This window comes from Piliocolobus tephrosceles, chromosome 1 (genome assembly GCF_002776525.5).
Source record: "Piliocolobus tephrosceles isolate RC106 chromosome 1, ASM277652v3, whole genome shotgun sequence".
Classification (NCBI taxonomy): domain Eukaryota; kingdom Metazoa; phylum Chordata; class Mammalia; order Primates; family Cercopithecidae; genus Piliocolobus; species Piliocolobus tephrosceles.
This window is the reverse complement of record NC_045434.1, coordinates 101749313-101774604: the sequence shown is the minus strand read 5'-3', so window position 1 is coordinate 101774604 and position 25292 is coordinate 101749313. Positions and strand designations below refer to the sequence as shown.

General features: G+C 40.6%; 1 protein-coding gene across 3 annotated transcripts; it reads left to right on the top strand.

Annotated features, from left to right (window-relative positions):
* Positions 1–15588: 15588 nt before the first annotated feature.
* Positions 15589–23928, top strand: LOC111549589 (3 beta-hydroxysteroid dehydrogenase/Delta 5-->4-isomerase type 1-like). 3 transcript variants are annotated; one of them, XM_023222743.2, is made up of 4 exons: positions 15870–16029; positions 16271–16501; positions 20442–20606; positions 22698–23928. In XM_023222743.2, exons 2-4 carry the CDS (start codon positions 16357–16359, stop codon positions 23507–23509), a joined length of 1122 nt encoding a protein of 373 aa, XP_023078511.1. In that variant the 5' UTR covers positions 15870–16029; positions 16271–16356; the 3' UTR covers positions 23510–23928. The 3 variants fall into 3 exon arrangements, with proteins under 3 accessions (XP_023078512.1, XP_023078511.1, XP_023078510.1); XM_023222742.3 differs by lacking the exon at positions 15870–16029 and adding an exon at positions 16061–16141; XM_023222744.2 differs by having other exon boundaries at positions 15589–16501; positions 22698–23664.
* Positions 23929–25292: the final 1364 nt, after the last annotated feature.

Sequence of the window (25292 nt, the reverse complement as noted above, 5' to 3'; positions counted from 1 at the left end):
CCACTAGTGGGTTATATTTTTTGCATACTGTATGCAACGCTATGAAATGACTATTTAACTTTGTACTCTGGACAGAGGAGCTGTGTATACAAGGCATTTTCCTGACAAAAACATACTCCTATCTAAAGAAATAGGGAAATAGTTAAGGACATAGGCTTTGGAGCCACACAGATACAGATTTGACAGTCAAGACTAACGCAAGCTATGTGACTTGGGCAAGTTTTCTGATCTCTCTGTGTTTCTGAGTCCTGGTCTGTAAAGTGGGGATTATACTCCCTCAGTCAGTAGGTTGGGAAAAAGTTTGAGTACGATGATGTATTTGAAGTTCATAACACAATGGTTAGCACATAGCTAATGAGTATATATATACTCATACTTAATGAGTATGTGTGTGTGTGTGTGTGTGTGTGTGTGTGTGTGTGTGTATATATATTTAATTGCTTGGAAAATTCCTATTAACTTTTCAAGGTATTGTTCAACTTTCAACTATCACTGAATATTAACCCAGGCTATTTGCTCTGTCCTTCCTATTGTACTTTGCACATTCCAGTATTACAACCCTTATTACACCCTGTCATATTTCTTTATTTGCATGTCTGTCTCCACAAATAGACTATGAATGACTCCAAACAAGAAACTCTGCTTTATTCTGGGCTTGGCATATAGGAACATCTCAGTGAACATTTCTCGGATGGATGGATGGAAGGATGGAGGGATAGATAAAGGAGAGTTGGAAAATATATAAATGACCTATCAGAACAAAACCTCCTGAGACCAGTAGTCAGCTTGAATAGATTTCTAGAGCAGGGATACCCAGCTGGATAAGATCTGACACTTGAAGACATCAAGAAGGTTAGAGATGGCTGGGCATGAAGGCTCATGCCTATAATCCCAGTACTCTGGGAGGCTGAGGCAGGAGGATCACTTGAGCCTAGAATTTTGAGACCTCCGTGGGCAACATAGGGATACCTCTATAAAATTTAAAAATTTGTTAAAAACCTAGCCAGGTGTGCTGGTGTGCAGCTGTGGTCCCAGCCACTCAGGAGGCTGAGGTAGAAGAACCACTTGGTCTGGGAAGTTGAAGATCATGCCACTGCACTCCAGTGTTCTGAGTGACAGTGCAAGACCCCATCTCAAAACTACAACAACAACAAAACCAAAAAAAGAAAAAGAAGAAGAAGGTTAAAGAAAAAATATCTATGTCTAAACTAATAACTTCAGCAATGGCTTCCCCATCATCTCTCCTGCTGCTTGCTACACTCTGTTCCCACACAACAGCCTGAGAGAGTTTTTAAAAGTAAAATCAAATCCTATGTCTCACCTATTTAAAACCTTTCTATAGCTTCCCATTCCACTTGCTATACACTCTAAACTGATCTCCAGCTCTCTCGGGCACTGCATGAGCTGCTCATCCTTGCAATGCATTTCCTCATCACTCTCCTTTCTACTCACAATGCCACAGACAGATTGGCCTCCCTTCTATTCCATAAACAAACAAAACTTTCTTGCCTCTGGATCTTCACATTTACCATTCCCTTTACATAAAATGGTGTTCCTCACCTTCTCATGGTTGGCTCTCTGTTGACATGTAGATCTCAGTTGAACTGTCACCGCCCTGATGAGGTGAGACATCCCTGACCATCCTCTTCTGAAAACACTCTGCTTCACTCATCACATCACACTGTTTCTCCCCTCCTAGCTGTTACCACAACCTGCAACTAACTTATCAGTTGTCTACCTTATTGTTTATCTGTACCTGCATAGGGACCTTAGACCGTCTTGCTTCCTGCTATGTTCCCAAAAGCCTAGAATCATGTCCAATGTCATAGAGGGCCCATACGTATTTATTAAATAAATTAATCCATGAAGGCAAAGCTGGATCAAACTACATCAGCACATCTGGAGAATTATAGCAGTCAGAGGAGGAAAACAGTGAGTTAGGATGGAATCCAGCAGAATGGGTCACTACCTAAGCCAACAGACCTGAAAAGTCTTCTATCATTCCTTGACTGGAAACTTTCCTGCATGAAACCACGCCATAGTACAGGTCCACTTTTTCCCAGATTAACCCACAGAGCCAAGGGCTGGGTCAAAGGAACATTAGCATGGAAAACACCAAAAGAGAATGCAGTCCCACAGCAGTCTCCCTGGTAATAACTTTTAAGGATTATTTGCTTAACCCAAATATATGTATAGGATGTCCACCAACCACGTATTTAGAAAAGGGAAAATGAAGTAAGGTCATACAACCTGTTTGCCTATAACTGCAATTCAGAACCCATAATTCAGGAGAAGTGAACACCCAAACTTTCAAATCAGCAGTCCGTTTAGAAAAAAGTTCATAAAGTGTGTGACTCAAGGAAGACCCTTTGATTCTTCTCAGAACAAAAGATCATGAAAGGGCAAATCAGAAATGACTGAAACAGCCAGTGGATTATAAAATTTTGCACATCCTATAGATCTCTATGAAATAACTGTGGAATCTTGCACTCTGGACAGAAGAACTATACTTATAAAATATGCCCCAACAGAAATCATACTGTCTATTAAATAGTGCAGCATAAAGAAACCAGACGAAAAGGAAAAAAAGCAGATGTTGTTAGAATACTTGGAAGAGCAGCGGATACTTTGGAGAATCATGGTCATTGCAAAGGGGCTCAGAAAGCTAAATTAGATGTAATTGTTAGTGGGTTGATAAAAAGAAAAGGGAAATTGACCATGATCCCAGTGTTAGGCCTTAACTTTTTACTCAGGTGTCAAATTGGTTGCTGCATTGGTGGGCTGATAATTTGAGGTCAAGGAGGGGTCTTTGATCTGGCAGCCAGGATGGAGTGCTTGTGCTGAAAGTTTACGGACATACTATGAAAGCACATATCTAGGGATGACTGTCTGGATGACACAGTAAGTCACAATTGCATTATGGGACAGGAGACCTAGATGACCTTGGGCCTTGTAGATGACCTTCAAACCCTGATTTGCATAGCAATATGTGACTTATAAAAAATAGAAGCTTCATGATTTAGTCTGTTTGTGCTAGTATAACAAAATATATGAGATCAGATCATTTATAAACAACAGAAACTTATGTCTCACGTTCTGGAGGCTGGTAAGTCTGGTAAAAGCCCAGAGTCTCCTTCCAAGATGGATTTTTGTTGCTGCATCCTCTGCAGGAGATGAACACTGTGTCCACACATGGCAAAGGAATGGAAGGGGCCACCTAGTTCCCTCAAGCCCTTTTATAAGGTCACTAATCCCATTCATAACGGCCTTGTCCTCATATGTTAATAACTTCCTAATGACCCCAGGTCTAAATACTGTCACATTGGCAATTAAGTTTCAACATATGAATTTGGAGGTAACACCTTCAGACCATACAGTTTCACGAGATCAAGAAAGAATATGGGACAAGGGTCATCTTGGTGTAACCTAACTCATGCACTGCTGCAATGGACTTTGGGATTTTTTTTTTTTTTTACTTTGAGTCACACTGCCAAGGCCAGAGACAAGACAGAACAGAGGAGCAAAGGAAAGCCTAAAATATTCATTCTCATGAACTAGGATGTTACAGGGTTTTATGACCCACTGACTAATGTTATTCTGTGCAATGCACTCACTTCCAAGAAAAGTAGCAGAAAGAGAGTTTTCAGATAAGAGATTCAGGGACCCTGGAAACAAAGTAATAGTGACTAGTCCAGTTCTTCCACAGTAAATTAGAAAGGAGAAACCTTTATTCTGGTCACACTAGATAGATGTGGATAGATGGAGGCTTTCTCAATAAAGTACTAAAGAGCTAAACTAATGGCAGAGATTTAAGTCTAAGAAATCTTCTCTTACCCAGGGGTCCCTAAGTTTGCCTCAGACAGTGGGCAAACTCATGAAAGAGCTGTCTCACCAGCATATGACCAAACCTAGACAAACTTTGCTCTCTGGCCTGTTCCCCAGCCCTCATACCTTTGTCCTCCACCAGAAATCAGCCACAGAGACAATGGGACTTGGTGCCCTTTCTAAAACTTTACTCTCTGGAATTTCACTTCTAAACCATAGAACTCTTTGTCAGATATCAGTTTCTCAGCCTCGTTACATTTGTGTTAAGTTTATAACTACCGTCTCATGATTCTCCTCACATCAAAAAAAGATAAGAACATCTCAGTACTAAATTTTTTTTGTGGTTAAGTAAATAAATAAATAAAGCTTTGAAGATAAAACTTGACATTATAGAAAACATAAGTAGGATAATATCCACCCCTCCAAACACCCAATCGCAGTCTCATAAATCAATTTTTTATCATGCTTTCATGTTGGCTAGTGATCACGTTGCAAAATTTCCCAGTTTCTTTTATTACAGGTACTTTTTAATGCAGGCATAATTGTCTGCTTAAGGTTATCTTTTCAACCCTGAAATCATCAGCTGAGGACTTGTGGGAGACATTACAGATAGTTTTGAGATAAGAGTGAAACAAATCACATGAGCATATGGTATTAAAGCAATGTGATATACAGACAATGATGTTAGCTTACTTTATAAGAGAAAGTAGTAGAAGCTTTCTGTATAAATCTACCTGGTGATAGCTGTGCTCCCGGATACAAGTGTGTAATTTTTTAAGTTTGTCTGGGCTTAGATGGCTAGATCCAAAATTATAAGGGAAATAAGCCAGAATATTATCAAGATAATGCCAAAAGGCTGTTCTCTATTGCTCAGAAACATGGAAAAAGGAATGCCCACAGTAAACTGAAGAGATGCATATGAAATCTCAGAAGCAATCACTTAACTCCTAAAAATGTCTTACATTTGGAATGCAATCTGATATAAAGTTTGGCAAAAGACCTCAACAGACATGTAACAAAAGAATATATATTGATTACAAAAAAAGTATGAAAAGATACTCAATATTGTATGTTATTAGAGAATTGCAAACTAAAACAAAAGTGAGATACCACTGCACACCCATTAGAATGGCAAAATCCACAACACAGACAACACCAAACGCTAGCAAGAATGTGGAGCATCAAGAACGCTCATCCATTGCTAGTGGGATGCAAAATGGTACAGACACTTTGTAAGGCAGTTTGGCAGTTTCTTATAAAACTAAATATATTCTTACCATATGATCCAGCAATCATACTCCATTGTATTTACACAAATAATTTGGAAATCTATTTCCACACCAAAGTCTACTTTTAGATTAGATCTTTATAGCAGTTTTATTCATGATTATCAAAACTTGGAAGCAGCTAAATTGTCCTTCAGTAGGTGAATGGATAAATAAACTATGGTACATCCAGACAATGGAATATTATTCAGTGCTTAAAAAAAGAAAAATGCCATCAAGCCATAAAAAGACATGGAGGAAATTTAAATGTATTTTACTAAATGCAAGAAGCCAATATGAATGGGCTACATGCAGTGTTATTCCAAATATATATATTCTGGAAAAGGAAAAACCTTGGAGACAGTACAAAGGTCAATGGCTGTTGGAGTCAGGGTGAACAGAGAGATGAATAGGCAGAGCACAGAGGATTTTTAGGGCAGATGATACTATAACGGTGGTTACATGTCTTTATACATCTGTCAAAACTCAGAGAATGTGCCAGACCAAGAGTAAACTGTGGACTTTGAGTGACAAAGATGTGACAATACAGGTCAATTGATTGTACTAAAGGTACCATTCTGGTGCAGGATGTTGATAGTGGGGGAGGCTATGTATGTGTGGGGGTAGGAAGGTCTCAGCCCTGCTGAGGTCTCAGCCCTGCTGACACACTGCCTGGAAACAAACTTGGTGATGTTGGGGTGGGGGCATTCTGGGAGTGAGACCAGCTTTTTGGGTTGTGTGGGAGCTGGGTGAGGCCTATGACTGCTAGATTTCCTCCACTTCTCTGACAACCTGCATGACACAGCACAGGCAGCCATAATTCTCCTGGGAACATAACTCCATTGACCTGGGAACCATAGCCCTATAGCCCAGCAGCTGCAACAAGTCCGCCCAAGGAGAGTCTGAGCTCAGACTTGCCTAACCCTGCCCCCACCTGATGGTCCTTCCCTACCAATCCTGGTAGTTGAAGAAAAAGGGCATATTTTCTTGGGAGTTCTAGGACCCTGCCCACTGCCTGATTCTCCCTATACTACCACAGCTGGTGCTCTCTTGAAAGTGCTACCTCTTGGCAAGAGGCCAACCAGCACAAAAACAGTGCATTAAATAACCAAAGCTAAGAACCCTCACAATGTCCATTTCACTCCCCTGCCACCTCCACTAGAGCAGGTGCTGGTATCCACAGCTGAGAGATCTGAAGATGGTTCACATCACAGGACTCTGTGCAAACAACCCCCAGTACTAGCCCAGAGCCTAGATCCAGAAGAGAAATAACAGTCACTATAGTTCAGCTTTCAAGAAACCACATCCCTAGGAAAAGGGGGAGAATATACATCAAGGGAACACTCTGTGGGACAGAGAATCTGAATAGCAGCATTAAGCCCCAGATCTTCCCTCTGACATAGCCTACCCAAATGAGAAGGAACCAGAATAAAAATCCTGGTAATATGACAAAACAACATTTTTAAACAATCTGCCACAACCCCCTCCCCCGAAAAAAATCATACCAGCTCATCAGCAATGGATCTGAACCAAGAAGAAATCCCTGATTTACCTGACAAAGAATTCAGAAGGTTGATTATTAAGCTAATCAAGGAGGCACCAGAGAAAGGTGAAGTCCAATTTAAGGAAATAAAAAAAAAATGATAAAAGATATGAGGGGAAAAGTCTTCAGTGAAATATATAGCATAAATAAAAAACAATCACAACTTCAGGAAATAAAGGACACACTTAGAGAAATGCAAAATGTACTGGAAAGTCTCAGCAATAGAATTGAACAAGCAGAAGAAAGAATTTCAGAGCTCAAAGACAAGGTTTTAGAATTAACCCCATCCAATAAAGACAAAGAAAAAAGAATTTAGAAAATGAACAAAGCCTCCAAAAAGTTGGTGATTGCATTAAATGACCAAACCTAAGAATAATTGGCATTCCTGAAAAAGAAGAGAAATCTAAAAGTTTGGAAAACTTATTTGGGAGAATAATCGAGGAAAACTTTCCTGGCCTTGCGAGAGACCTAGACAGTCAAACACAAGAAACTCAAATAACACCTGGGAAATTCATTGCAAAAAGATCATTGCCTAGGCACATTGTCATTAGGTTATCTAAAGTCAAGACGAAGGAAAGAATCTTAAGAGCGGTGAGGCAAAAGCACCAGGTGCTTTTTTCCTGATCGACAAAACCCATAAAGGAAAACCTATCAGATTAACAGCAGATTTCTCAGCAGAAGGGATTGAGGCCCTATCATCAGCCTCCTTAAACAACACAATTATCAGCCAAGAATTTTGTATCCAGCAAAACTAAGCTTCGTAAATGAAGGAAAGATACAATCTTTCTGACAAACAAATGCTGAGAGAATTCACCATTACCAAGCCACCACTACAAAAGCTGGTAAAAGAAGCTCTAAATCTTAAAACAAATCCTGAAAATTCATCTAAACAGAATCTCTTTAAAGTATAAATCTCACAGGACCTATAAAACAAAAATGCAATAAAAAAACCCCAAGGTATACAGGCAACAAATAGCATGATGAATGGAATAGTACCTCAAATATCAATGCTAATGTTGAATATAAATGGCCTAAATGCTTCACTTAAAAGATACAGAATTGCAGAATGGATAAGAATTCACCAACCAAGTATCTGCTGCCTTCAGGATACTCATCTAACACATAAGGACTCACACAAACTTAGGATAAAAGGGTGGAAAAAGACATTCCATGTAAATGGACACCAAAAGTGAGCAAAAGTAGCCATTTGTATGTCAGGTAAAATAAACTTTAAAGCAATAGCAGTTAAAAAAAGACAAAGAGGAACATTATATAATGATAAAAGGCCTTGCCCAACAGATAAACACCACAATCCAAAATGTACGTGCACCTAACACTGGAGCTCCCAAATTTATAAAACAATTACTACTAGACCTAAGAAGTGAGATAGACAGTAACACAATAATAGTAGGGGACTTCAATACTCCACTGACAGAACTAGACAGGTCATCAAAACAAAAGTCAACAAAGAAACAATAGATTTGACTATACCCGGGAACAAATGGACTTAACATATATTTACAGAGCATTCTACCCAACAACTTCACACTATACATTCTATTCATCAGTGCATGGAACTTTCTCCAAGACAGACCATATGATAGGCCACAAAAGAGATCTCAATAAATTTAAGAAAATTCAGATTATATCAAGTACACTCTCAGACCACAGTGGACTAAAATTGGAAATAAACTTCAAAAGGAACCTTCAAAACCAAGCAACTACATGGAAATTAAATAACCTGCTCCTGAGTGATCATTGGGACAACAATGATATCAAGATAAAAATAAAAAGTTGTTCAAACTGAATGATAATAGTGGCATAACATATCAAAACTTCTGGGGATACAGCAAAGGCAGTGCTAAAAAGGAAAGTTCACAGCCTTAAATGCCTACATCAAAAATCTGAAAGAGCACACATAGATAATCTAAGGTCATACCTAAGGAACCAGAGAAACAAGAACAAACCAAATCAAACCCAGCAGAAGAAAGAGGAAAAACAAGATCAGAGTAGAACTAAATGAAAGTGAAACAAAAAATAGAAATGATAAATAAAACAAAAAGGTGGATATTTAAAAAGATAAATAAAATTGATAGACCATTAGCAACATTAACCAGGAAAAGAAGAGAGCCAAATAAGTTCAATTAAAAACAAAATGGGAGCTATTACAACCAACACCACAGAAATACAAAAGATTATTCAAGGCTACTGTGAACAACTTTCATGTGCATAAACTAAAAAAAGCTAGAGGAGATGGATAAATTCCTGGAAAGATACAACCATTCTAGCTTAAATCAGGAAGAATTCGAAACCCTGAACAGACCAATAATAAGCAGTGAGAATGAAAAGGTAACCGAGACGGGTGGATCACGAGGTCAGGAGATCGAGACCATCCTGGCTAACACGGTGAAACCCCGTCTCTACTAAAAAATAACAAAAAAACTAGCCAGGCGATGTGGCGGGTGCCTGTAGTCCTGGCTACTTGGGAGGCTGAGGCAGGAGAATGGCGTAAACCCAGGAGACAGAACTTGCAGTGAACTGAGATCAGGCCACTACACTCCAGCCGGGGCGACAGAGCGAGACTCTGTCTCAAAAAAAAAAAATATTATCAACAACAACAAAGAAAAGTCAAGGACCAGACAGATTCACAACAGAATTCTACCAGACATTCAAAGAAGAATTGGTAACAATCCTATTGACACTCTTCCGCAAGATCGAGAAAGAGCTAATCCTCCCTAAACCATTCTATGAAGCTAGTATCATGCTAATACCAAAACCAGGAAAGAACATGACAAAAGAGAGAAAACTACAGAGCAATATCCCTGATGAACATAGAAGCAAAAAATCCTTCACAGCATATTAGCTAACTGAATCTAACAGCATATCAAAAAGACAATCTGCCATGGTCAAGTGCATTTCATACAATGGATGCAGGGATGGTTTAACATACACAAGTCAATAAATGTGATACACCAGATAAACAGAATTAAAAACAAAAAAAAATCACATGATCATTTCAACAAATGCAAAAAAAGCATTTGACTAAATTCAACATCCCTTTATGACTAAAACCTCAGCAAAGTTGGCATACGAGAAACATACCTCAATGTAATAAAAGCCATCTATGACAGATTCACAGCCAACAAAATACTGAATGGGGAAAAGTTGAAAGCATTCCCTCTGAGAGCTGGGACAAGGATGCCCACTCTCACCACTTCTATTCAACATAGTACTGGAAGTCCTAGCAAGAGAAATCAGACAAGAGAAAGAAATAAAGGGCATTCAAATTGGTAACGAGGAAGTCAAACTGTTGCTGTTTGCTGACAATATGATTGTATATCTACAAAACCCTAAAGACTCCTCCAGAAAGCTCCTAGAACTGACAAATCTCAAATACATTTAAGGAAATTATAAAAGACCTTGTCCTTTTATCATTTGCTGAATTCAGCAAAATTTCAGGATGCAAAATTAATGTACACAAATCAGTAGCTCTGCTATATATTAACAGCTACCAAACTGAGAATCAAATCAAGAACTCAACCCCTTTTACAATAGCTGCAAAACAATAATAATAATAATAATAATAATAATAATAATAATAATAAAATACTTAGGAATATACCTAACCAAGTAGGCAGAAGACCTCTACAAGGAAAACTACAAAACACTGCTGAAAGAAATCATAGACAATACAAACAAATGGAAACACATCCAATACTCATGAATGGGTAGAATCAACATTGTGAAAAAATTGTAAACTGCCAAAAGCAATCTACAAATTCAATGTAATTCTCATTAAGATACCACCATTATTGTTCACAGAACTAGAGAAAACAATCCTAAAATTCATATGAAATCAAACAAGAGCCTGCATAGCCAAAGTAAGACTAAGCAAAAAGAACAAATCAAGGGTATGAATACCAGGAGGTAGAGATCAACGGTGCCACCTTGGAGGCTGGCTATCATACCATTATTGTCAGCCTCTGGAGCACCTGGTTGAATGCCATCTATGTGACCTCCCCCACCAAGATAATTGGCAGACAGCATAGTAAGTAGCAAATGGAAATGAGATTTTACTAAACCCTTCTCCTTCCTCATTTCGAAGGCCTTCTGGGAAAGACAGCAAAGTTGAGCTCATATAAACCAAAAGCTCTGGGCCCACCTCTACCTGTATGGTGCGGGGAATGGCCCATTCTTCCTTACTTCTGACAACTGGCTCTTCCAATACACTTCAAATACCTGGGAACCTACTCATATCCATCCTCTGAATGGGAAGAAAATTGCTTCTCCTTGGCAAACAGCTTTGGCCTGGGCAATGGTCCCAGTCTGTCATTAGTATGAGGAACTTTCCAGTATTTTCATTTGTGTGGTCACTGTTCTCTTCTATTTCCTTTTATGTATTAGTTCATAAGCACTATGTTTCAAAAGCACTAGGACATTCTAGAGTCCTTGATTGTTCACTAATCTTTCCATTCATTTAATAAATAAACATTTATTAAGTTCCTATTACATGTCAGATGTTGTGAAAATTCTCATGATAATAAGAAGATGTATGAGACATAGACATTTTATTTAGTCAAACACTCAACAATGTTTGAACTTCTACTCTGTACACGGTGCTAAGGATCAATAAAGGAGTAGTCCAGTTTTAAGACAACACAACAAAAATGAACTCTCAACTCCACTGGCCATAACACCTTTCTACTGAGATCGTCATGGTACAACTTCTTGATGAACAGGTACTTTTTAGTGGTCACTCTCTTCACTTTTCCCTTCTACTCCTCAACACGCAGATGAATTGTGTGTTGTACTTTCCAGTTGAACTTTCAACCCAAATATTCGAGGAAATTGCTCTTACCAAATTACTTAGCACGTTGCCAAAACCCATGGTCAATTCTCTTCCTATTGTATTTGATACATCAGCAGCATCCATCATAGTGGACCACACTCCTCTTGAAACACTTTTCTCCAGTTGACTTTTACAATGCCATCCCCTCCTAATTTTCCTCCTGCCACCCACTTCTACTCAGTATCTTTTGCTGGCCCCTCCTCCTCTTTTCAACCTCTAAATGTTGATATGTCTATTCCAGATTCAGTCCAGAAACTTTTCCTTTTATCCATGAATATTATTACCCTAGCTTATTTCATCTAGTTCTGTGCCTTTAAAAATTATTCTATGCTTCTCACGTACAAATTGACCTCTCTAGGACTAGCACAAGGGGTGTAATTATCCTAAAGTAACACAGAATTTTAATAAGTTGGCCAAGAAGAGGGATTTTCCTTTTCCCAGCATGAGGGACTGTGCCTAATATAGCTCCCTGTAGAATGGGTGGCTTTCTCCCCTAAGAAAAAGGAAACTCTTTGCATGAGTCCCAAGGACTCTAGGTGCTGGGCAGTTGATTTTCCCAGACAATCTTGTGAATAGCTGGCACATAAATCCAGACTGTTTCACACCCACAGCCTGTGTTCCTCCCTTGATAAAACTGTGTCCTTGTTCTTACATCATAAAAAGTTATAATAAGGGAGACTAGTGTTCCTACACTGAATGAAGACTCACACTGTTAGCCCAGCAATTTCCTAACAATTTATGCATCAGCATAAGATAAGAGGATGGGGAAATCATGCCGCCTCTTCTTTTGCTAATCAGTAATCTTTGTGAGTTTCCGTAATACAGAATATTATTTAACCCATGATTATCATATTGAGAAATTCTTTACAAATTCTGATGCCAATAGGTGGTAACTCAGATGGGCATCACTTTACACAGCATGCTGACCTTCTCTGAGCATGTGGGCAATTTCGTTGTCTCAGGATCACATGTATAAAAGGCTGTCTTTTTTTTCCATTGAATTTACTTTTGTCAAAATCAATTGGTCATACAAATTTAGGCCATTAACTCACACATAAGCAAAAATTCCCTCAACATGGAGTATAGGCCTAAATGTAAGGGCTAAACTATACACTTCTTGAAGAAAACAGAAATTAATATATTCATGACATTGGATTAGGCAAAAGCCCAAATTTTCCTGGTAGAAGAAAAAAAGTTGAAAACTGAGACATGATCAACACTAAAAATGTTTGCATGTTAGAAGATATCAACAAGAAAGTGGAAAGATAAGCCACTTTTGACTGGAGGAAAAAAATTTAAATCATATATTTGATAAAGGACTCATATCCAGAATGTTAAATGCACTCACAACTAAACAACAAAAAGATAAATAACCCAATTTTAAAATGAGCAAGACATTTGAATAACCATTTCACCAAAAGGGTGTAGGAATGGCCAATAAAGTACATGAAAAGATGGTCAGCATCATCAGTCAGCAGGGAAATGCAAATTAAAACTACAATGTGACACCACTTTTTACCAACTAGAATGCTATAATAATAATAAAAAAAGACAATAACAATTGGAGGAAGTGAAAGCACAACGATGTGGGAAAATTAAAATATTCATGCATTGTTGATGGGACAGGCCACCGTGTTCGAAAACATTTTGGCACTTCCTTAAAACATTAAAGATGCACTTACCATATGACCTAGCCGTTTTACTCCTGAATATCTCAAAGAAATAAAAATGTATTTCTACACAACACGTGACTGTGAATATTCATAGCAGCTTTATCCATAATACACTTTGGGAGGCTGAGGCGGGCGGTTCATGAGGTCAAGAGAGTGAGACCATCCTGGCTGACACGGTGAGACCCTGTCTCTCTCAAAAATACAAAAATCAGCTGGGCATGTGGCGTGCACCTGTAGTCCCAGCTACTCGGCAGGCTGAGGCAGGAGAATCACTTGAACCCAGGAGGCAGAGGTTGCAGTGAGTCGAGATAGTGCTACTGCACTCCAGCCTGGTGACAAAGCGACACTCTGTCTCAAAAAAAAAAAAAAAAAAAAAAGGTGGAAACACATAAATATCTATCAGTCAATTAACTGATGGCAGCCATCCATACAATTTAATAGAATTTGCCACCTAAAAGGAATGAGATATTGATATGTGCTACAACATAAAGGAACCACATGAGTATACTAAGCTAAGTGAAAGAAGGCAGATACAAAAGACCACGCATTGCATGATTCCAGTTATATGGTGTCCAGAAAATCAAATCTGTGGAGTCAGGAAGTCATAGGGGCTGCCTAGAGCTGGGGGTTTAAGAATAAGGGGTGGCGACTGATGAGCATGATGGATTTCTCAGGAAAGATAGAAATGTTCCAAAACAGGATCATGGTAATGGTCACACAAGTCTAAAATTTTACTGAAAATAATTGAACTGTACACTTAAAACAGCGGAATGTTATAATATGTCAATTATACCTCAGTAAAGCTGTTTAAAAGCAGAAAGTTGGTAGAGTGGCCCCCATCAGCCTTGCTCTTTGTCTTACTGCTCACTCTCCTAAAGAAAGCAAAATATTTATGGGTTTAAAGAAAGCTTACAGTTATTGCTTTTACTCAGAGACTCCAAGAGACACTGGCTGAAATCTAAGAGCCTCCAGAACTCTCAACAGCTGAAGGAACATTCATTCCCACCCTGAAGGTGATGGGGGTCTGTAAGGTGCACTTCAGCTTCTGATACAGCAGGCAAGGTGTGTGATGCACCTGGATGGTTTCAGATAGCACTCCACAAGTCTCAGCAAGACCCAGGGCCTGTGTCTATTTCTGAGAGCTTCAGAGGACAAGCTGCTACATCTTGCATCACAGGGCCAACCTTTCCTAGGCAAGTATGTTTGAAGCATTGGTAGCCAGGTTCCAAGTAGAAGGTGAATGTCCACAACACGGGAGAAAGACAAGACACAGAGTAGGGTGTCAAGCTAAATCATTTGTAGAGTATTACTTCCAACAACTTCAGAAAGCATTCTTTTCAAGTGCTTATGGCATTTTCACCAACATAGACCATATGCTGGACCATAAAACAAATATCAGTATATATCCAAGAATCAAAATCATACAGAGTATATGCTCCACCCACAATAGTATTTAATTAGAAGTCCATAACAATAAGATATCTAGAAAATTAATTTTAGAAAACATGCAACATGCTTCTCAGTAACACTTGGGTCAAAGAAGACATTACAAGAAAAAAATCCAAAACATCAGTGACTGAGTAATCAAAATGTTGGATACAGCTAACATAGTGTTTAGAGAGAATTTTACAACTTTAAATGCCTATAGTGGAAATGAGCAAAGGAGTAAAGTCAATTATCTATGCTTTTATCATAAGAACTCTGAAAAAGAAGAGTAAAATACACCCAAAGTTAATAAATATAAGCCAATAATAAAAATAATGAAAACATGAAATAGAAAAATGAACAAACAACAGAGACAATCAGTGGTCAATTTTTCTGTGTTCCATGCACAAAAATTCAGTTCAGAATGATTTTATGTTTAAATATATATCCAGAACCACAGAGATCTTAAAACAAAAATTAGGAAAATATAGGAATAAAATGGGAACTCTGTGGGAATAAAAATCAGAAAGTAATTGCCCACCAGGTAAATTGAGGGGAGGGCAGGGAATTGACTAAGAACAGGCAGAAAAAGACTTTCTGGAGTGAAGGAAATGGCTTATATCTTCTTTTTGGTGGTACTTACATGGACATATATAACTGTCAAGCTTCATTGACACTGAACACTTAAGTGTGTACACTGAACGCTTAAGATCTGGGCCTTGTAATGCATGTAAACTACATCTCTATTTTTTTAAGTAGAGAAAGGTGTCTTGGGGGGTTTATGGCAGTGGTGTTTGGGCAGACTGGGGCATAGATTTCAGAAGCATTCACAGCATCTTCAGTTCAACAATTTGCTAAGAATGGTTTTGCAGCCAAAAATATAAGATAAGTGCAAATATCTATGATTAGAGTCATTGGGCATGCCATATAATTAATTTGCTATCACTAGATACCTTTCCTTCAATGAGGTTCTTCCATTAGGAACTCAGAGCTCTCCAGAGAGAAATTGCAATTGAGGTTTGGATATATTGGGTGGAAAAGAAAGTCACCTCACATAAAACTTAGTGATTGGAGCTGTCACCAACTGTAAATTTCTAAACTTTGCAAGACAGCAGCAACATTTCAAACGACATTCTGAGAGAGGCGACAATGGGCTAACGTAGATTTCCCTCCAGGTGGAATTACTGCACAAGGACAATTGCATTGCCCTTGGAGACTTCTCCCAGTTTGGTTTAAGTTCACAGATTGCGGATCCCAGACAGCTGGTATCAACTGATCAGTGTTCTGTTAAGGCTAAACCCAAGACTCTTTATCACACTGTGGCCTTAAGATTGGATTTCTCTTCCTGTTCCTGGGAAGAATTAGAGATATAACCTAAAGGTCACTATTATTCTGAGAAAAGGGATCCTGGAGGAGGAGGGAGCAATGAGTATGTGGCAGGAGTTCAAGGTGACAAGGGCTGAGCCAGAAGCCACAGAGCATAAAGCTCCAGTCCTTCTTCCAGGGATGAGGCAATGAGGACTCCGACTCCTCTGTCCAGTTTTTAACAATCTAACTTACGGTTAGAGCTTTTTTCCTTTTCTTTCAACTACTCCTGGCAGTAGTGGGGTCATGGAATTTTTGTAAAAAATGGGGTGGAGGAAAATAAGGCATCTGCGTGAGTGTATAACCATTTTACCTCTGTTTTTAGCCCTCTTCTCGGTCACCCTAGAATCAGATCTGCTCTCCAGCATCTTCTGTTTCCTGGCGAGTGATTCCTGCTACTTTGGATTGGCCATGACGGGCTGGAGCTGCCTTGTGACAGGAGCAGGAGGGTTTGTGGGTCAGAGGATCGTCCGCCTCTTGGTGGAGGAGAAGGAGCTGAAGGAGATCAGGGTCTTGGACAAGGCCTTCAGACCAGAGCTGAGGGAGGAATTTTCCAGTAAGTAAACTTGAGTCATGGGTCTGTGGCTCCATCTTGAACTCTGCATGGGTGTGGGGAGGTTGACCTTGTCTAACAAGTTAAGGAGAGTTGTAGCCAAATGAAAGCCAATCGCACATCTAAAGTCATCAGAAAGGAAACAGTATAAGATGGTATAGTGTGAAAGATACTGGATAGGGTGTCCAGAGACTGGATTCTGGCCCTGACCTAGAACTTGAGAGGCAGCCATGTCAGCCTCAAGGCCCCTTTTCTTCTCTTCTAGAAAATCACACATGAGTTCTCTTTCTTGTCTACAACTCTTATGTTCTGAAGCTTTTTGTCTTGGCGATTGCTGTGCAACATTCACAAAGGGCACCATTTACCCGGAGACCTCAGAGTGGGTCCCTGCCTCTCTAGACTACCCCAGGCTTTGTTTCATTTTATAACTTCTTTAGCATCTTTAGTGAAGGCAAAATAAAAGGAAGTGAAGGTACAGGTGTGTGTGTAAGTGTATGTGTGTGTCAAAGAGAGAAAGAAAATGAGGGGGAAAGCAAGTCAGAGACAGAGAATGAGAAAGAGAATGAATGAGAAAGATAGTGAGAGAGAGAGAGCATCAGCAAGAGAGAGAGTGAGAGTGAGAGAGATCATCAGTGAGAGAGAGACAAAGAGAGCGTGCACAGGTTCACAGCACAGAGCAGAGACAGAGTAAAAGGCAGTATGAGGCCAGCATGCCTCATTTATATTTCTCATACATAGCCTTTTTTTAAAAAACCATTTGTCTCTGTTGCTCAATATCCCAAAGAAATTGACTGCAGATTTTGCTGTAGTAACTCTTTGTGCAAATAATCCTGTGAGGAAGGTAGAAAAGGAGTCACCTCCAACTGGACAATGAACCCATCACGTTCTGGAAACATAAAGTAACTTGCCAAAAACAGCTGATTAATGTGTAGCAGAGCTCAGACCACAGCTTCATTCCAAAGGCTTCATCACTTGACCCTGGGGCTAATCCTTGGCAAAGTAGGTTTTCAGTCTCTCCCTTTGCCTCTCTGTGTGCCCCAAACCAATTCCCTGTCCTCCTCCCAGATGTTTGCTCTTTCCCAGTAAACTGCTACACATTCTGATTTCTGTGCTTTTGTTTACTTGTTCCTCTTGTGGAATGTACACCCTCCGCTCTAACACCCCCACTCTAACCGTCTATCCAGGTGACTGGGTGAACTATGTGTCTTCATGCAGGTTCTGGCTGCCTAGAAGGTCCTTCCCTGTTCACACAGAAGCCGCCCTTGACACTCTATTCTTCTTTCACTCTTCTCTGACCTCTTCAAATGTCCAATTTCCTCCACTCTCTGTTCTAATGGTGTCTTTGAAAAACAAATATTAACAAATGACAAATATTAAATGTTTGTACTCCGTATGTCTCAGCAATATTTGCAATCTAACATCTGATACCAGGAAAAAGCAATGCTCAGCCTAGAGGAACAATTTTCCTATGGTGAAAATGCGGGGGATATAATAGATGGGCAGAGGTCTGTATGAAGATAAAAACAGAGAATCCTTTCAGTGTTCTTTCCGTGCCCAGGCACTGTGCTAAATGTTTTGTATGTGCAGACTCATTACTCCTCATAAAAACCTTATGAGATCGGTAATATTATTATCCTCCTTTTTTACAGATGAGGAGACAGGCACAGAGAGGTTAACCAACTTGTCTAAGGTCCCACAGTTAGACTATGGCGAAGCTGGATTTGAACCCAGGCAGTCTAGTGCAGCGTCGGTGCCCTTAAGCAGTAGTTTGTCTAGCAGCTTCTCTGAGCCTCCCTCCAGCCCAACACACACCACAAAAGCAACTGCATTTAGTCTACATAAAACACTTGCCAAGTCCACAGTGCCTTGGAGAAGGAGAGAGCTACGGCTCCATCAAAAAGGTTCCCTTTTCTGGTCTCTCTAGATCCCTGGGAACTCACTGGGGAAGAGTCATTTTCTATCAGCTTTGGACTTCTTCCGCTTTGAGATGGTAATTCCTTTGAGCCAGTCTGTCTAAAGTCGGTAGTAGAGGAGAAGCAGAGAAAGGGAGTAGAAAAGGTAGAGGTGGAAATACAACCAGAGAAAATTCCGCTCTCGGGCTCACATCCACCTCCTTCCCAGCAGCCTCTTCCCTGACTCCACCATTGCAGGGCCTTCTTGGAGTTGCCTGACAGTGGGAAGGGGCTAGGAGTAGACAAAACAAGGCAGAAGCATCAGGAGAGCAAATGGTCCCGCCTGTACCCCAGGAAGGAATTTCTCCAGCCTTTAATTTTTCATTCCGAATTTTGTTCTCACTGTTCTTTGGCCTTTGTTGGCAATTTCAGTTAAACCGCCTTATTCTTACTCTCTCAGAAAAGTTGATTCTAAACAGCTATTCCTGCACCTGGTGTACAGGGTCCAAAAATGGCAGGTGGGATGGGCAGATTTGAGCCTTCACTAGAAAACTGACTTTAGATCTGTCCCTTAACCTCTCTGAGCCTAAGTTTCCTCACCAATAAAGTAGGACTCAGAATAGCTACCTCACGAGATAGCTGTAAAAGGAAAGAAGCAAGCTGTGGGCTGTATGCAGATCATAAAGCACAAATGAGTATAGAGTATTTATCTGAGCTCCATGTAGCATGGTGTTCATTTTGGGGCTAATTCTGGGTGACAACTTTACTGGCAGCGTTACTGCCTGTGGATTTCAGAGGAGCCTGAAGATATGGATGTTATATCTGCTGCCCTTGGCTAGACACTAGACAGCTGAGATGTTAGTTCATCAGTGGCTAACTCATTTTCCACATTGCTATCTGCTTTTTATGATATCTGATAAAAATATCTCAATGAAATTCATCATTTAAGCCCATCTGCAATTCCTGAGTAATGGCCCCACTCTCCTCCCAATTGCCCAAGCAGGAAACCATAGGGATGATTTTGTCTCCTTTTCCTCTCAGCCCAGATCCAGTAGGTACCAGGACCTTCAAGGTAAGGTCTGAAATTCAAACCTGGTGTATCTCTCCCCTCCTCTGCTTCCACTGCTGGACTCTGCCTCCAGCCCTCGTCTAAGCTTTGGCACAGACATTCTGATTAATCTCTTGATCACCTGGATTTCTCATATCCCCTATACCAGTCCGTTTTATATCCTCAAGCCAAGGTAAACTTCCTATGCCACTACTCTGCGTCTGTTTCTCTTGTATTATTATTAGTAGCAGTATTTTGAGACAGAGTCTTTCTCTGCCACTGAGGCTGATGTACAGTGGCATGATCTCAATTCACTGCAACCTCTGCCCCCCCGGACTCCATCCATCCTCCCACTTCAGGTTTGTGATTAGCTGGGACTATAGGCATATGCCATCATGCCGGACTAATTTTTGTAATTTTAGTAAAGACAGAGTTTTGCCATGTTTTGCAGCCTGACCTCCACCTCCAGAAATCAAGTGAGTCACCACCACAGAGTCCCAAAGAGCTGGAATTACAGGCATGAGCCACTGCGCCCAGCCTGTTTCTCTACTGATTCCAACATAAATAAGGGTTTTTCTTTGACATGGTGCTGGAGACCCAACATCATAATTCTATACATGATTCCTCATTACCTACAGAATTAAATTCAAACTTTCCCTCTTATACCCAACTCTCCACAATCACTCTATTCTCCATAAAAAATTTGGTGAGTCTCCCATGACTCTAGCAATGCTTATATTCCAGGGACGTGTGACAGTTCACTTCTCACATTACTTTTCTGGAATAAGATGGGGTAGAAACAGATGTTTGCTCTTTCCCAATAAACTGCTACACATGCCGATTTCTGTGCTTTTGTTTGCTTGTTCCTTTTATGGAATGTACACCCTCCATTCTAACACCCCGCTCTAACTGTCCTGGAACACCTATGTAACATCACCTTTATCAGAAAACTTCCCAACCAGATCCAGAAAGCTTTCCAATGACCTGACCTGTGTTCACACAGAGCTCCAGAACAAGACCAAGCTGACAGTGCTGGAAGGAGACATTCTGGATGAGCCATTCCTGAAGAGAGCCTGCCAGGACGTCTCAGTCGTCATCCACACCGCCTGTATCATTGATGTCTTTGGTGTCACTCACACAGAGTCCATCATGGATGTCAATGTGAAAGGTACGGTAGCCTGGGGAGGAGATAAAGCAAGTTGGTTAAATGAGGTTCAGAAAGAAGGACAAGAAAGGGAAGAGAAGTCACTCCATTGAACACCTGCTGAGCTCTGGGCCAAGTGCCTTTGCTGGTCACTACTGACTGGGGAGTTCCAGGCTGGTATCCTACGTTTTTTAGATGAGAAAACTAGGGCTGAGAGACAGCAAGTAACTTTTCCAAGGCCCCACAGTTAAGTAAGTAAGTAGGAGCGTTAGACTTTAAACTCACTCTTGTGTGACTCCAAAGGCTGTGGAAGCTCTTTCTACTGTGGCCCCAATCAAAAGTCAACTAAACTCCAACTTCAAACTCAAGATATCCAGCTACTCCTTGGCTCCCCGGGCCAGTATCAGACCTTCCAGGTGCCACCATAGTCATCATTTGAACTGAACCTTGTGTGCCTGCCACCTGAACCTTGTGTGCAGGCTGATGAGAACATTCAGAGCCCTCCTGCCCACCTCAAAGAAGAAGTCCTCTCGAGAGAACTAGTGAAGCTGGTTCACAGAGGCCTGTCAGGACAGAATTATCCAGCACATGCCTTCCCACAATATTTTCTTAACAATAAGAGTTTCCAGTGTCCAGAATACAATCTCTTCAGGTCACCACAGGGCCTACTATTACAGAGCCATTTCCAGCCAGGTGCCCAAAGTGCACCCTCATTTGATCCACTTTTTTTAAGGAATTTTGCCATGCAGTCTCACCCTCTGACTACCAGAGCCCAGTCTCTTCAAACCACAGCACCTCACCGCTGGCCTGGCTCTCCACATTCAGTCTACTCAAATTCTTATAAAGCAACTAATTGCTTTTGAGTCTCTAGCACTACCTAAAAAAAAAAAAAAAACCCTTACCAGTTTCTACATAGCCATACCCCTAAGTACCACTATAGTTCGAGGAGTGTGCTAAGAGTTAACAGCTTTTTGTTTTAATGTTGACTTTCCACAGCTCCCAAAAACAAGGGATAACAAATGACAGGGGGAGTGTTAGAGGCATCTGTTTCTTAGAACCATTATCACCCCCAGGCTTACAAAATGCTTCACAATGATGGCCATTTCATGAAGCTGTCTCTCCAGAAACTCAAATTGCACAGAGACTTTAAAAATGGCTAAGAATACAAAAATAAGTAAATAAAAAATGATCATTTGCCTAGGAAATCCCTTCCTTCTTCAAGGGAAGGCACTCCAGATACCTCCATGAGCTTTGCTTCCACACAGCTCAGGGCATGCTGACAGGTCCTCCCAGTGCAGGTGTTATCAGCAGAGGCCATATTCCTCTCCTCATTTCTCCCCCAGGCTCCACAGGAAACGCCAGGGCAGGGTTTAAAGGAAAGTTTATCACCCCCACTTTATATAACTGGGTAAACAGAGTCATCGCCAGAATTAGAAGCTACTTTCCCAGCGAACACACAATCAGGAAAAAGAGTGTGGGTTTCCAGCATCTCCCCACAAGCCACTGTTTGCTCAATGACTCCAGAGATGGTCTTTGTAACAAAGTTTTATTAATCCATTGCAAAATGAGAAAAATACCAGCAATTCTATGTATATCTATGAATGTATCTTGCCTATATTCAACTGTGAATTTGTGTGTGTAATGCAAATTCTTTCACTGTCCTTTCTTGCCTAAGGACTGACTGGGACTGTTCATATTCTCAGATTTTTTAGATTTTAAATAATCTGTCTTTAATTGTATTGATGACAAATCATACTTTTTCAATATCCTTACTTGGCAAAATATAAAGTGATTACCCTAGGTCCTTTTCCAAAATTAAAGTGTATATATACACACACACACACACACACACACCCACACAAACATAGGTCCATGAAACCCGAAAGTTTAGAAATTCTTGCTTTCTAGAACCCAAATGTCAGTTTCTTTTTATTTTTGTGTTTTTCCTATGGCTTTATCATGACCTAATCTCAGTCAGAGCCACAGAAGAATGCACCCTGAGTCTGTTATAACCACTGCACTTGGGAGTGGGGAGTGGGGCACATGGATCTGTGCACGTGGTTGCAGCTTCTTTGGGATATTTCCTGACACTGACATCATGCTGTTCATGGGCAGGTACCCAGCTCCTGTTGGAGGCCTGTGTCCAAGCTAGTGTGCCAATCTTCATCTACACCAGTACCCTAGAGGTAGCCGGGCCCAACTCCTACAAGGAAATCATCCAGAACGGCCACGAAGAAGAGCCTCTGGAAAACACATGGTCTGCTCCATACCCATACAGCAAAAAGCTTGCTGAGAAGGCTGTGCTGGCAGCTAATGGGTGGACTCTGAAAAATGGTGATACTTTGTACACTTGTGCCTTAAGACCCATGTATATCTATGGGGAAGGAGGCCCATTCCTTTCTGCCACTATAAATGAGGCCCTGAACAACAATGGGATCCTGTCAAGTGTTGGCAAGTTCTCCACTGTCAACCCAGTCTATGTTGGCAACGTGGCCTGGGCCCACATTCTGGCCTTGAGGGCCCTGCGGGACCCCAAGAAGGCCCCAAGTGTCCGAGGACAGTTCTACTATATCTCAGATGACACGCCTCACCAAAGCTATGATAACCTTAATTACACCCTGAGCAAAGAGTTCGGCCTCCGCCTTGATTCCAGATGGAGCCTTCCTTTATTCCTGATGTACTGGATTGGCTTCCTGCTGGAAATAGTGAGGCTCCTGCTCAGGCCAGTTTGCACCTATCGACCGCCCTTCAGTCGTCACACAGTGACATTGTCAAATAGCGTGTTCACCTTCTCTTACAAGAAGGCTCAGAGAGATCTGGCATATAAGCCGCTCTACAGCTGGGAGGAAGCCAAGCAGAAAACCATGGAGTGGGTTGGTTCCCTTGTGGACCGGCACAAGGAGACCCTGAAGTCCAAGACTCAGTGATTTAAGGATGACAGAGATGTGACTGTGGGTATTGTTAGGAGATGTCATCAAGCTCCACCCTCCTGGCTTCATACAGAAGGTGACAAGGGCACAAGCCCAGGTCCTGCTGCCTCCCTTTCACACAATGCCCAACTTATTGTCTTCCTTGTGTCATCAAAATCTGCACAGTCACTGGCCCAACCAGAAGCTTTCTGTCCTAATCGTATACCAGAGGACAGACAATATGATTTGCTGTTACCCAATCTCAGTGGCTGATTCTGAACAATTGTGGTCACTTTTAACTTGAGGTTCTCTTTTGACTAATAGAGCTCCATTTCCCCTCTTAAATGAGAAAGCATTTCTTTTCTCTTTCATCTCCTATTACTTCACACAGTTCAATGTAAAGAGCAATAAATGCTTTAATGCTTAACCTGGAGAGAGGCATGGTTTCTGTTAATACATACTTTCATCCTTTTCCTTTCATTTGCAACTATCACCGTCTCCAACTTAGAAGAGTAGCATGAAACCAGGGTTGTGGGGTGGGCAGAGTAGTGGGAGGTACAGAAAGGGCAGATGAATACTGAATAAGCTCTACTGTGTTTTAGGCATGTATGAAGTGACCTACATATGACATATATTATCTCATTTAATACTCATCAGAAACCTGTCAATTGAGGAAAATGACAAGTCTCAATCATTTTAAGAGATTTATTTGAAGATGTGCCCAGGAGACAGGCCTATTCCTTTCTCCAAAGATGATTTTGAGGGCTCCAATTCAAAGGGGGAAAAAAGAGGGATACTGAGAAGCACACAGTTTTTATGTAAGGGGATAGTAGGGAAAAAATAGGCATTCATGCCTTTGGCTGGCTCAGTGAATCTGCATTGTTTACATAAGATGACATAAACAGTAGGGGCAGAGAGAAAATGCAGGGAATCTGCATTGTACATAAAATAACGCAGACAAAATGGGGTAGAGGAACGATCAGATAGGTATTCGTGTCTGGGGTGACTGCACCTGTAGCGATAAGCTATCAATTTGCATTGCTGGGGTAAAGTTTTAACAGCTCGCTAGGAAATTCCTTGTGGGCAAAATATGGGGGAGACGTGTAGCTTTTTATCTTGTAGCCATCTTATTTAGGCACCAAAAGGGGGAAGCAGGTTTGCATTACCCAGTTCCCAGCTTGATTTTTCCCTTTGGCTAAATGAGTTTGGGGTCCCATAATTTAATTTTTTTTCACATTTTCTCTCTTTTTTTCTCTAAACTCTTTCGAAGTATTGCATTTTGAAAGACATATGCATTCCTGGTCTCTGGTTGCTTTTTCTTTCTATTTTTCTTTTTTCTCTTTTTTTCTTTTCTTTTCTTTCTTTTTTTTTTTTTTTTTTTTTCTTTTTTTGCTGGTTTCTTGTGGCTAGGATGGTTTATTCCTAGAAGTTCAGGCCCCATGTCACTAGGAAGGCTCGTTCCTGGGAGGTTATGTCTCACCTTGCTAGGAAGGCTTATTCCTGGGAAGTCTTGTCCCATGAAGATTAAAAAAAAAAAAAAAAAAAAAAAATGGAGGTGTGGGGTAGAAGAAGGGAACATGAGAGGAAACCAGAAAGAGAGAGAAAGAGAAAAAAGAAAATATATAGGGACATAGGCCAGATTTATAGCAACAAAAGGAAAGCAAACTTGGAAGCTAGATCGGGGTATATTACTGCCTCCTCAATTACAGCAATTCTCTAGGCCTTTTAGTTGCATGTTGACTTATATGTAAGCACTTACCACAACAACATTGTAAGCAAAAACAGGATGGAACACAAATTA